Genomic DNA, 12874 nt, shown 5'->3' with positions numbered 1-12874 from the left:
CAGACAAACAGCTAAGTACCCCTGGAATCAGACTACTAGAACAAACAATTCAGTCATATCAACAAGTGCATTGCTTTTCAACCTAACATTGCAAACTTGGGTTTGGATAGTTATGCCTTGTTACAGAGGCTGTGTTCTTTTTGAAGTGGCTAAGAATCGTACTTCAGCTGGAGTCTTTCTAAAAGACTCTTGAAGACTGGCAGAATCCTCTTTTGCACTGACAGTAATATGGAGCGAAGTAATTTGGGTCAGGGTTACCATTTTGCTCCAAATAGGCAAAATTACTGCAAGACTGTTCAATTGGTAAAGTGAAAAAACCTGAATTCCAAGTCAAATCTTGGAACGCTCCTCAGTAAGCATCTTTAGTTCAGATGTGTGCAGGGTACATCTAAGTCTAGGCAGTCTTGCTTCTGACTTCCAGTTACAGAGCCCTCTCTATTTTTTTTTTCCTTTGCTCTTCTGCTTTTAGAAAGTCTTCTTGAAGTAGGAACACGTTGGCTGAAGAAATACTTGTCTTTCAGTTCTGTGTGTAAGAGGTATTTCTAGAGCTTGAAATGACCAGGACGTAGGCTGTTTTTAAACCCGTGTAATCGTGCATTATTAATATGGGTTTTCTCCCTCTTTAAGGGGTGGAGGTAGGGAAGGATCAAGAATTCATAATTGATACAAAAGGAGCTGGTGGACAGGGTAAACTGGATGTTAATATTGCCAGTCCTGTGAGGAAAGCTGTGCCATGTTTGGTGGAGCCAGTTCTAGGCAAAGAGTGCAGCACTGCAAAGTATATCCCCAGAGAAGAAGGAGTTTACATGGTGGATGTGAGTTACGATGGCCATCCGGTTCCAGGAAGTCCCTTCACGGTGGAAGCTGCTCTGCCTCCAGATCCTACCAAGGTAAATTAATAGCCATTGCTTTTAACATTTTACATACTGGTTTTCCTCACTTAATTTACAAACAACTAATCCTTCTTGGAGACTTCTAGGTCTCATTTGACCACCACAGCTTGTGCTTGTGGAAAATGTAATAGGTGGGTCTTCAACAAGACAGTTTTGGTCCTAATTAAATATTTGAAAGATGATTTGCCCTGTTAGCCAAAAGTTGACTAAGGCAGTATCCAGCAGTGTTTCTCCCAATTATAATACGGGTTAGACCAGGTAAGTCAAACTTAACTGGCCCCGCAGGTTTGAGTAAAGGGCACAGGGCTGGTCTGTAGGCTGGATTGGGATCCTTGACCAGCTCCACGCTCCGGATCCAGCATGTGGATCTTCTCCATCTATAGGTGTGACGTGATGCCCATGCCAGCCTGGCCCTGCGTGCAAATATGGCATCTGTGCCTCTGGCATGGACAGTACAGGCCTCAGACTGGCTCTGTTGCATGCAGGGCTGGGACCAGCACATGCTGCACGTGGCAAGTGGTATTGTGGGCTGGAAGATAGTGCTGGCCTGGATCTGGTCCACAGGCTCTTTACATTTGACATGTCTGGGTTAGACTACTGAATTTTACTGAAGTCATGCTATGGTACTTCTGTATAAATGTCTCCTTCACCTTGCTGCTTCTGTTTGGCTGTACAGATGCCAGCCTCACATAGGCTTGAGGAAAATGCCTGCTCTTCCATACCTTATGGAAACAGAATGCATAGAAAATTTTCCATTTTAATATAACTTTGGACATTGCTCTCATGAAAGGGAAGCAAAGAACTTTATTTGTTGCTAATAAAGTCATAAATAACAGATTTACCAGATTGAAGTAATGTGTTGTGCTGCTACCAGAGCAGAATTGCTACAGAAATGCAATGACATGTTGCTGAATATTTTATCCTAGGTAAAAGCTCATGGTCCAGGCCTTCGAGGAGGTCTTGTTGGAAAACCAGCTGAATTCACTATAGATACTAAAGGCGCAGGCACTGGAGGTCTGGGTTTGACAGTAGAAGGCCCCTGTGAAGCTAAAATTGAATGCTCGGACAATGGGGATGGAACATGCTCAGTCTCCTATCTTCCAACTAAACCTGGAGAGTATTTTGTAAACATTCTCTTTGAAGAGGTGCACATCCCTGGTTCTCCATTTAAAGCAGACATTGAGATGCCCTTTGATGTCTCCAAAGTAATTGCTACAGGCCCAGGTCTTCACCGTGGGAAAGTGGGCGAACCAGGACTACTGAATGTTGACTGCACAGAAGCTGGGCCTGGGGACTTAGGTGTAGAAGCAGTGTCAGATTCTGGATCTAGAGCAGATGTCCAAGTTCAGGACAATAAAGATGGAACTTACACCGTCACATATGTGCCACTGACTGCTGGATTGTACACAATAAAGATGAAATATGGAGGGGAACAAGTGCCAAAGTTCCCTGCCCATGTCAAAGTTGAGCCAGCTGTGGACACAAGCAAAATCAAAGTGTTCGGACCAGGAGTTGAAGGGAAAGGTAGGTAGGAAGCTTTGAAACATGATGATCTGGATGCACCTATATTTGTTACTGTAAGGTGAAAGGGGGTGGGGATTTACCACAGGAGTTTGTGGTAAATAGTACCCTAAGTTGTGGGACTTTCTGTTTCTATGCAGAATAGTTAGACCAATAACATGAAAGCAGATATACCCCTCCCTGTGGTATTGCAGCTCTTGACTCTGACTCTGCGTGGGAACTTAATTTTGTATCTTTTTACCAAAGTGTCTTTTAGAGTTAAGTGTGTGTTTTTTGTTAATCTTGTTCGGCAGATGTCTTCAGAGAAGCTACCACAGATTTCACAGTAGATGCCACACCCCTAACAAAGACTGGAGGAGACCATGTCAAAGCACAAATTACAAATCCTTCTGGAGCATCTACAGACTGTCTGGTCAAAGACAATGCTGATGGAACCTATGCAGTAGCATTTACGCCCTTTGAGAAAGGTAGCTTATTTCTAATTGCGCTAAGGGAGAGTAGATGTCAGGCTGAAAATAGCTGCTATTTGTTTTTATTATTTATTTTAATGGATTTGTCAAACTTTGCCAGCAAATTCAAGTTCATGTTTATAAAATCCATTTAGCTCTGCCGCCAGATTTTACTTCTGCAGGGAATCAGTGGAATGGAGTTGCATGTACTATAACTCTTCATCCATTCAAGTGTATAACTATAGAAGAACATGCTATTAAGAAACGTAAAATTTAAAGCACAATACACAGAGGTAATGCTAAACATTCAATTTCTGATGTTGAAGGAAGAGTGGTGCCTCTTCCTTATTAACTTACAACAACAAGTCTTGAATGAACAGGTTCTCAAAGGCTGTTGTTGAGCACTTAAACCACTGGGTTTTTATTTTCCTCTGACAGGCCCACACAGAGTTGAAGTGACTTACGATGGTGTACCTGTTCCAAACAGCCCGTTTAAAGTGGATGTGACTGAAGGCTGCCATCCTTCACGTGTGCAGGCTGAAGGACCTGGACTCCAAGAAGCTTTCACAAATAAGCCAAATGCATTTACTGTTGTCACGAGGTAAACATTGCTGGTTGTGTAGAGGGAGCAGTAGCAGGCAAGCAGTGCCATGCCTCTTTGATGTAACACTAAATTCTGTATTACTACTACAAATTGGGAACTTCAGATTATTTTTCATCTGTCTGTGGAGGTACTGTCCGTGTGAGACCAGCTCATTAAGTGCGTTTGTTAGCTCCTAGAACTACTATGAATAGAAGCCCTCAGTGAGACGAGGCAGAAATGAAATTACACTGACCTAGCACCTTCCATCCCAAATCATGCACAACAACTTCTATATCTTAACAGGAGTTTTAACTCATGAGTTTAAATGCAAAACATCTAGGGTAAAATGCAGTCAACCTGTAGTTACTTGATGCAATGACTATTAGATATGCTGGATATAGTAATTTTGCAGATATGAAAGAACAACAATGTTGTTTTTGCAGAGGGGCAGGGATTGGCGGACTCGGAATAACTGTTGAAGGTCCTTCAGAATCAAAAATAAGCTGCAAAGATAACAAAGATGGTAGTTGCAGTGCTGAATATATCCCTTATGCTCCAGGAGATTATGACGTGAATATCACATATGGAGGAGAACACATACCTGGTAAGAGCTGTTCAGATCTATAGGTAACCTTAACCCAACATTGAGCTAAATGGAAAGGTCTGCCTAGACATGATGGTACAGCTGGTCTTCATATTTGAAGCACTGGAATCAAGTCTTGGCTCTGAAACTTCATGGCATGCAGTGGTTTGATCCAAGATTTATAGATATGCTTTAAGAAAAAGCTCTTTGCTGATCTTGCACGTCTTACTGGTAGATGCCAATTCTGCTGCTGGTTTGGCTGTCTTGTTCTATTGCTTCTGTTTGGAACACTGGGCAGACTTTTGAAATTTGTGCTTCTCTTGGGATTTTTAGTAATCTACTTAGAAATATGCCCTGTTTTTAAAGATCACTTGCAAAATTAATTGAAGCCAGACCACTCTGTTTTAGCTACTATTGTGAGCTAGCATAAAGGTATGGACAGGTGCCCAAAGCAACAAAATAAGAAAGCACTTTGTGTCCCCGTGGTACATGTACTTCTGATTATTTGAAAGAATGGCTCTTCAGTCTTTCCTCCGATTGGTATCATGGTGTCCCAGATCTGAACTTGATGTGACTTCACCCTCCCCTCTGGTTAGCCCTTTTAGAATGGAATGATTGGGTCAGCACGTAGATTGCTGCAGTGTGGGACATCTCATTCTAGAAGTGCTCTCTGTTCCATTCTGGCAATCAATGTTGAAACAAGCAGTAGCTTGCTAACACTTGACAGGGTGAGGCTAAGCAATCAGCCTCTCAAGTGAGCAAATTACTACAAATCCATCTTAAAAAAAAAAAAGAAGATAGTTGATGTGAAGGTGATGCTCTACGTTGGGATTTTATCCCTGCAAAAAAGACGTGCTTTCCATTTGACGTGCCCAAACACTTGCCTGCTTGTTTTACCTGGAAGGAGCACTAGATCTCAAGTAGAAATGCTGCAGTAGTAAATGACCACAACTTTCCAAGTGCCATTTGTCTGCATCAGTTCATGCTTGAACTCATGGTGGCTTTTGCATAATGTCAAAGACTAAAAAACACAAAAGGCAGATTTAAATTGCTGACTTAATTTCTACTGAACTATTTCTGCACAATTAACCTTGACCGCTGTGTATTGAGGAGTAATGCACATTTTTACTTGGAACATCAGGTGGAACAGACTCCACCCTGCCAATCCCACTAATTTGTAACTTGGAAAATTCCAAGGGATGGTTGTCTGCAGGCCTCTTCGTACTCTTGGCCTGTCTCGTGTCTGCTCTCCATTCTTGAATGTGAAAAGCAAATGATTTGCAGCTGGGCACTCTACAGCAGCAGGGCAGAGTCGGGTCACCAGAAAAATAAGTTCAGCGGTGAAACCTCAGTTGTGGCCAGCACTCTGGGTCCAGAAAACTGTGGCATGTAGCCCAGGTATTTCCAATGGTAGGCTTCAGGCACTTCAGATGTTTCTCTGGTTCTTTCTCCTCATCTCTTTAAGCTGAAGGCTTTACTTTCTGCAGCGAAGTGTCTCTTCTTTGCTATAGCCCTGTATATTGGTGAGCTGCTTCTCGGAGTCACACTTCCAATACTTGCTTCTGAATGCTGTAATCTTGCTAACGAATGGTCAGACTCTCAAACAAACGTGAAATGTCAAGGCTAAGGCCAGTTGGCAATCTAACTTCTGCTGTCTGACTACTTCAGGTGACGTGCTGTACAGAGATGATCACACAATGTCCTACAAACTTGGGCTGTTTATGGGCAGAGTAGTTTACAAGAACTTCATGAGCAATTGACCTGGCAAATGTTAACTGAGCAAAGTCCATGACAATTAAGTTACAGCAAGTTGGGCTTTAGCCTGTGGCAGAGAAACCATATCTGAATAGTAAAGTTAGTAGGGTTGGCCTGCTTGGTAGCTGGTGTGCCTCAGTTCAGGTATATTAATGTCACCAAAAAACCCTTACTTCCCATATTGTAGCCAGTGATGGTCCAGGAAACATCGCTCTAGTCCTACGGTAGCAGGCAGCCCTTGAAACTCGGCAGTGCTTTGAGTGCTTGATGCAGGTGACTGCTTGTAAAGCCGAGTGATACCATTTGTTTGGTCCTTCCCAAACTAGACCTCCTTTAAGCCATTTCTGAAGTGTAGGGCAGTGCCAGCGTGTGTCTTCCATGACACTGACACAGGCATAAACAAGGCTTAGACACAGTATAGATCTGAACAGTGGTGTAGCACTCTAGAATCTGATGCAGTTTACCCTGGGAAATATCAAGGTTCAAGTTACAGGTGTAGGTTTTTGTCTGCTTCTATCTTGGGTTAACTTTCTTCTGCTGAGTATGAACAGGATATAGGTTGGCTCGTTTCAGCAGCTGCCCCCAGAGTTGATCATTTCTGCTCCAGACCCCAGTGTAACATGCATCAGTTCAACTTACATTGATTATTTGTCCTGATGTTATGTGGTCAGGCCCTAGATTTTAGCACAGTTCATAGGGAAACAGATGCATTTATTCTTTAACGTTGAAAGAGAACATGCAGGGATGCAGAAGACTATAAAAACAGGGGAACATAGTGAACATCTACTTCATAAACAGGTGAAGTTGCCAATGGCCAAAAAAATGTCCATTAGTACTTTTGCATCGTTTAACTTGTATTTGTATTCTCTTGGTAGGAAGCCCCTTCAAGGTTCCTGTGAAAGATGTCATTGATCCCTGCAAGGTAAAGGTTGTGGGATCAGGCTTAGGAACAGGTGTAAGAGCCAAAACGCCACAGTCCTTTACTATAGATGCGAGTAAGGCTGGAATAGCACCTCTTGAGGTTGTCGTGGCTGGACTTACAGGTAAGGACCTACCCATTCTGAAATATTCCAATAACTTGACTATTTTGAAGGTAACTATCCCCTCTTTTATTAGTGGAGGTTATTTATGATGATCAAATAGGCTGTACCCTTGGATTCTATTCCTATGGCAAAGCCAGCCCCATTGATAATTTTGTTCTCTCAAAGAGCTGGGTACCCAGTGCAGTACTTGTCACTCTTGGTATCTTCATCTAAAGTTATGGAGGAAGGAGAGAGTTTACAATGGGTGTAGAGTTTTCTGAGAAGTATACATCTTAGTAGGTAAGCATTAAGGATTGTTTCTAAGATGCAATGAAGCCAGGTGTCTGTCCTTTATGTTTCTGAAAGATGTGATGGACATTACTTAGGCTAGAGAACCTGATGAGAACTGAAAATTACTGGATAAAAGCAAATTGCCCTTTTCTGCTTAGGAGTTGGGAAGTCTGTTTTGCAGAAGTTCTTGCATAGCTTTACTAGTAGGCAGTCACAAGTCATGCCTATGTTCTAAACTTATTGATATGATGGTTTCAGCAGTCTTTTTCTGTGCTCTTTTTTTAATAGCACCCCTCCTGTTTGTTTCTCTGTACAAGAATTATGGCACAAGGCCAAGCTATTAAACTAAGTGCTAGAAGAATTTGTAGCCAGGAGAGGTTAGCCTGTTGATCAACTCAGAAGAACTTGTATAGATGAAATGGTCTAGCCTAATCCTTTCTTGTGAGGAGAAGGGGAAAAAAGCACTAAAATCCTTGAAATAGGGACTGAAAAAGCTTGGTTTATCTTGCTGTCTTAACTAGAGAATACTTCCTAGAGACTAACTTGTTCCTTAAACTTCTGTTTTAATGGAGTTTTTAAAAAAAATTGTGAAAAAACCTTTTTGAAATAGTCTTCAGGCACAGCTGACTAATGCCTTATGCTTACTTAGATCAGTCATGATGGTGATCCACCATTTACTGAATGCCTATGTTTAACTTCTATTTTCTGCATGATACATTTTTAAGATATTGATATCTGTACAGCAGATGAACCTAAGTGACTTAGTAAGGAGACTTGGCATCTATACCAATGCCCTGCAAAAGGAAAACCAAATATGTGGCCCTAACAGTGCTTTCTATCTATAGATGTGTAAGTAACTCGGAGGCAATCAAGTAACATGTATCACTGGATGAGGGAAAAATTGAGGCGCAGAGGAAGCAGCTTTTCTTGAGGGAGTTTTAGTAGACTGGTGGTAGCAGCACTAGACTTCCTGACTAACAGGCCAGTACTAGGCCATGTGGGGTATGTTTTATGCTCTTTCGTCCAAGAGGAAATGCAGCCCAGCACTCAAGGGGAAGTGGCGAGATCCAATAAAATTCCCTTTGAAAGAATAAGTGGTGTCTCTGCAATGAAGTAACTGGACCCCGGTACTCATCACCAAGACAAGAGTTGGCTTTCGTTTCATGAAAAGGTCCCACTTGAGGGCTTGGCTTACTTAGAAAAATTTAAGTTATGCAAACACGTTTGGACTTTAAGCAATGGTGTATAATGTGTGACGCATTCAGTTGCCAATGTGTTAGAATTTAAAACCAGTGTCACATTGTCTGTCGGAACTTGTTGGTCTGTGCCTGTGTAAAACATGAGTGCCTTTTAAGTAATGGTTCTTTAATTCTAGCTGATGAGACGGATTCCCAGTCATGGCGCTCTCCATTGAAAGCGATTTCAGAGTTCTTTAAGGGTGAATCTAACGAGACAGGTTTGAATTTTCACTAACTGCTGATAACAATAGTTGCACATAACAAATCGATGTGACAAGAGCCAAGAATCAGCTGTATAAGGCTGCTTTAATTAAGCTTTGCATAGCAACTGCATAAACTTCCTTTTTATAACTGCTGCATTGCTAGTTTTGCTTGGCTTTTAAAGCCAAAGTTACTGCACTTGTTAATATATGGCTTACGTTGAAATGTTGTCTGGATCTACTTTCTCGCTGCTTGCCAAATCTAGCTCAAAACTTGCTGTGGAATAGCTTCTTATAAAATCAGGTAATTGGTGCCATTTTCTTAGGATACTTTTAACTTTTTAATTGCAGTCTTCTGTTAACCTGTTGTCTTTCGAGCTAAGTTGGTGGAAGAATCTCTCTTGCCTATCTACAGATATTAATTTGTGTATAATGAGCTGCAAAAAGGGGTCATGAGACTAAAATCACTAAATGCCATATACTAACCAGCTTTAGAGCCCAACTCTGGTGCGTTCCAGTAACTGTCTGCAGTCTCATAGATGACAGTTCAGGCAATTATGATCTTTCCATCTTTTTGTAAAGCTCTTCAGATGCACTTGAGTAATTGCCTTTAACCTGGACTATTTTGAAGGGCACGCTTTCTTTTGCAGTGTTCTGTTAGCTTAATTGTACAGCTGGTGCCATTTAATCATCAAAAAGTCTAACAGGCTGCTAGTGATGGATGCTAGGCATATCTCAGATTGGCAGCTCCTGAATATAAAACTGACTTCTGATACATGCCCACTGCTCGTTGGCGGAGGCTTGGATCAAAGATGTCACTTATCATAGAGCTTTTAAATTGGCAGATCCCCTTCAAGCTTGAAGCAACAAGACTGCTAATGCAATTCTGCAGTGCCAAAACTGGTATTTGAATAGTGTTGTTCACAAAGAGTCCTATTTTCTGTTTTAGGAGTGGTGGAGCCTGTTAATGTAGTTGACAATGGAGATGGCACTCACACGGTAACATATACACCTATGCAAGAGGGCCCATACACAGTCTCAGTCAAATATGCTGGTGAAGAGATTCCTCGCAGGTAAGTCAATGAAAGTCTGAATTTTGCCAAAATACCTCCTGCTTAAATAAAACTTTCAGGACGTCAGGGCTTGGGTGAACCGTCTTGAAGTTCTTAGACTCTATACTTGACTGACTGAGAGCAGGTTCTGGATATGTGTGTGGAGTGTGCCAGTATATCAAGGCATTTTTAAATTTGAGTAAATGCCATGTGCTTCCAGGACTATAATGCAGCAAGTCTGCGTAAGTTAGCCTCTGGTTTGCTTAATCTTGTTCTGTTGGAATTCAGTCTGCATGCACTTGTCTGAGTCTGGCATCTCCATCAAATGTCTGTCTTCCTTTAAACTAAACTAGTCTTCTCCAATATCCTTCTGGTGGAAAGGGCGGGAGTGGAAGATTCTGGGGTGTGCGAATGGCATTCAGGAAAGCTTCTTGGGGCTAATAGAAGCTAAGCACAGGACCCAAACAAACGGTGCTTTTGTTAGAGGCATTAGGTTTGCTTAATATAGGATACCACATAAGTAATCGGTGTTTGGGTTTCATGGATTGATGAAAATCACTTTTTTTTTTTTTCTTGAAGTCCTTTCAAGGTAAAGGTGCTTCCTATGTACGATGCCAGTAAGGTGACTGCAAGTGGGCCAGGTCTCAGTTCGTATGGCATACCAGCCAGCCTACCAGTAGAGTTTGCTGTTGATGCTAAAGATGCAGGGGAAGGGCTTCTCTCTGTGCAGATAACTGTAAGTAATGGTCCTCATTCCCCATTGTTCAGCAGTGGCTGTACTTGGTGGGTGTGGGGTGGCTGACGCAGCCTACCTAAGCTCTGAAGGGCCATGGCCTGAAATGTATCTGGTGTTAAAAATGGTTGTGCACTGACTAAAACTGAAGCTTTGGTTCAGACGGTCTTGCCTGAGAGTTTAGTGTCCAGTGACAGACCACAAAACTGCCTTCAGACTGAAACTCCTTACTGTGAATCTGATCTCACTTGGGTCCCAAATCCAGTCTTGTGGCTGCAGTGATTCTCTCAAGGCTGCTGTACCTAATGTGATACTGTTAGGACCTCTGTGACTGACTAGCTTTTGATTTTGATCATCCACATGTCTCTGCATTTGAACGGCTGGGGTCAGACTGCCTTGCTTTAGTGAAACATTATTGCTGAGGGCTGGAATTGAAGGGTCATGGCACAAAGTGCACTCCCCCTTTTTGCTTTCTTGATCCATGGACTCGTTAATGGTTTCTTGTGACACTTTCCAAGTGTCCCAAAGCAGCTCCATTGTGCACTATATCTCTAACTAGCACCAGTGTCTGTCTGCACCTCCTACTTTGCAGTAGCTAAAGAAAGTTTCAAAAAAACCCAAAGGCCATGTTTGCAGCATGTCTGCTATCTTGCAGGGTGTAATTGGGCACTGTGTTCCATTCCTTGTAATTCAAAGTCCTAAGACTTGATAATAGGGCCAAGCCTCTACTCATTTGACCAGTAGGGTCTCGGTGTGTGGAGGTTGGTGACAAAGCACAAGCACGTTTGATTGAATTTATACCAGAAGCTGCAATTTAGCTATGAAGTATGCTTCATAACTGGTTAGGCTGGAAACTTAATTCAGAGCTGTTTTGTTAGAAGCAGTGCTTGTATAGAGTTGATGCTTGCTTTTTTTAGATTGGGAGCTTTTTCTACTGAAGCTGAGGCATGCACTACTCCCACCAAGTCCATGCAGATCCTTAATTGTTGTAAACACTTCTATTATTCCTTGTAGTAACATTTGAATGTCCATTGTAGTGACAGTCAAAGGTTAATGGGGACTCTGTATAACATGCTGAACTCATAAAATGGTACAAGACATTGCTACCAGGGAAGCTTAAGAGTAGGCCAAATAATGCTTTTGCTCGTCTCTAATCTTTCAGGAAGCAGCTGGCTGCAAAGCTTTTTTTCAATGCTAGTTATATTCTCCTAGAAGCCTTGTTCTGACTTCAGCCCTTGAAGTTGGGTTACATTAGCCATTGTCATATGGCTAGATACAGGAAATGAATAGTACTTCCTCAAATCTCTGTCTGAGTAATTAGCAGTTAATTGTAAGATGATTGCAGGAAGTCTCTTATCTGCAGTCTGCATACAAACAAATTGTGTTTAGATGCAGGACAACTTTAGTTGTCATGCCTTGGCAGATTTACAAAGGTCTCTTTAAAGAATCATGCTAGGAACAGGCTCTTTTTAAGTTCTTTAAACTGCTTTTAAGAGACTTGGGGCACACTTCAAGATATGGTTCTGACAAGATTTATTGTTCTGCTAAAGTAGATGCATCATTTAGTCCTGTGAAGTTTGTGGTCTGAAGACTTGGATTTTCTTTCTTAGTCAGTTCTTCACTTTTGTGCCCCCAGGATCAAGAAGGCAAACCGAAGAGAGTTGATGTTCATGATAACAAAGATGGCACTTACACAGTAACTTATGTCCCAGACAAGACGGGCCGCTATACAATTGGTGTTAAATATGGTGGAGATGAGATCCCATCTTCTCCTTACCGAATCCGTGCATCCCCAGCTGGGGATGCCAGCAAGTGTTCAGCAACAGGTAGGATCCAGGTCTTGTCTGTCTGAATGACTTGGTGTGAACTTAACTACTGGAGAAGCCTTTTCCTCTTTCATTGGTCAGCACACCAAAAAATATTAGAGAAGCTCATGGGGCAGGTGGTGGATTTTGCCAAGAAAATAAAAATCTGAAGAAAATAAACATGGAATCTAGGTAGCTGTTTCCTGTAACAGGCACCAAGGACTTACATAATTTGTGTCCCCAAGTGGTTTTTTTAGAAGCCATTTTCAACGGGGTTGGTCATCCCCAAAGTCATGTTTATGGGGAGAAGGCTTATTGTTTTAACCTTGGCAAGAGAATGTCCTTAAGCAAAACCCTGTAGCGGCCTGTTAGATGTCTTGGGTTCCATCTGTAGCATTAGCTTGACATGGAGTTTTGCTAAGAACTTGTGAATGGGGGCTGTGATTGAAGCAGTTGTTATGAGTTTAAGTTGACAACACTTATATTAACAAGCGAAGGACTTTGTGCTAGGCACTGTACAGAGACGAAGCTCTCTGTTTTGAAGTTGCCGTCTGTAAGGCTTGAATCTAAAGATCTGAAGCTTCTAAACTGCCGGGCGTAGAATCCCCATCTGTACATGCCCTGGGGGCAGGAGGTGCTGCTTCCTGCCGGGGCAGCTGAGGTCCAGATTCTGGCCTTTCCTATCACTGAACTCCTTGGCACTGCTTGTTCAATAACAGCTATCTTTCTAAAAACTAGCCATGTCCTTG

At 42.1% G+C, this 12874-nt stretch overlaps 1 protein-coding gene across 4 annotated transcripts in view; it reads left to right on the top strand.

Annotated features, from left to right (window-relative positions):
- Nucleotides 1-12874, top strand: part of FLNB (filamin B) — a 137174-nt gene that overhangs the window by 77385 nt on the left and 46915 nt on the right. For 2 of the 4 annotated variants that reach the window (XM_019504969.1, XM_019504968.1), the window contains exons 20-29: nt 628-890; nt 1820-2417; nt 2708-2881; nt 3302-3464; nt 3890-4050; nt 6660-6827; nt 8473-8553; nt 9485-9608; nt 10167-10323; nt 11957-12146. In XM_019504969.1, the coding sequence (XP_019360514.1) occupies nt 628-890; nt 1820-2417; nt 2708-2881; nt 3302-3464; nt 3890-4050; nt 6660-6827; nt 8473-8553; nt 9485-9608; nt 10167-10323; nt 11957-12146 (2079 nt within the window). The remainder of the gene's footprint in view (nt 1-627; nt 891-1819; nt 2418-2707; nt 2882-3301; nt 3465-3889; nt 4051-6659; nt 6828-8472; nt 8554-9484; nt 9609-10166; nt 10324-11956; nt 12147-12874) is intronic. The other 2 variants (XM_019504971.1, XM_019504970.1) reach the window with 1 other exon arrangement.

Source organism: Gavialis gangeticus, unplaced genomic scaffold, assembly GCF_001723915.1.
Source record: "Gavialis gangeticus isolate Ggan-Ray unplaced genomic scaffold, GavGan_comp1, whole genome shotgun sequence".
NCBI classification, from domain to species: Eukaryota; Metazoa; Chordata; order Crocodylia; family Gavialidae; genus Gavialis; species Gavialis gangeticus.
Note: the sequence above shows the minus strand (reverse complement) of the source record. Positions and strands in the feature narration are given on the sequence as shown.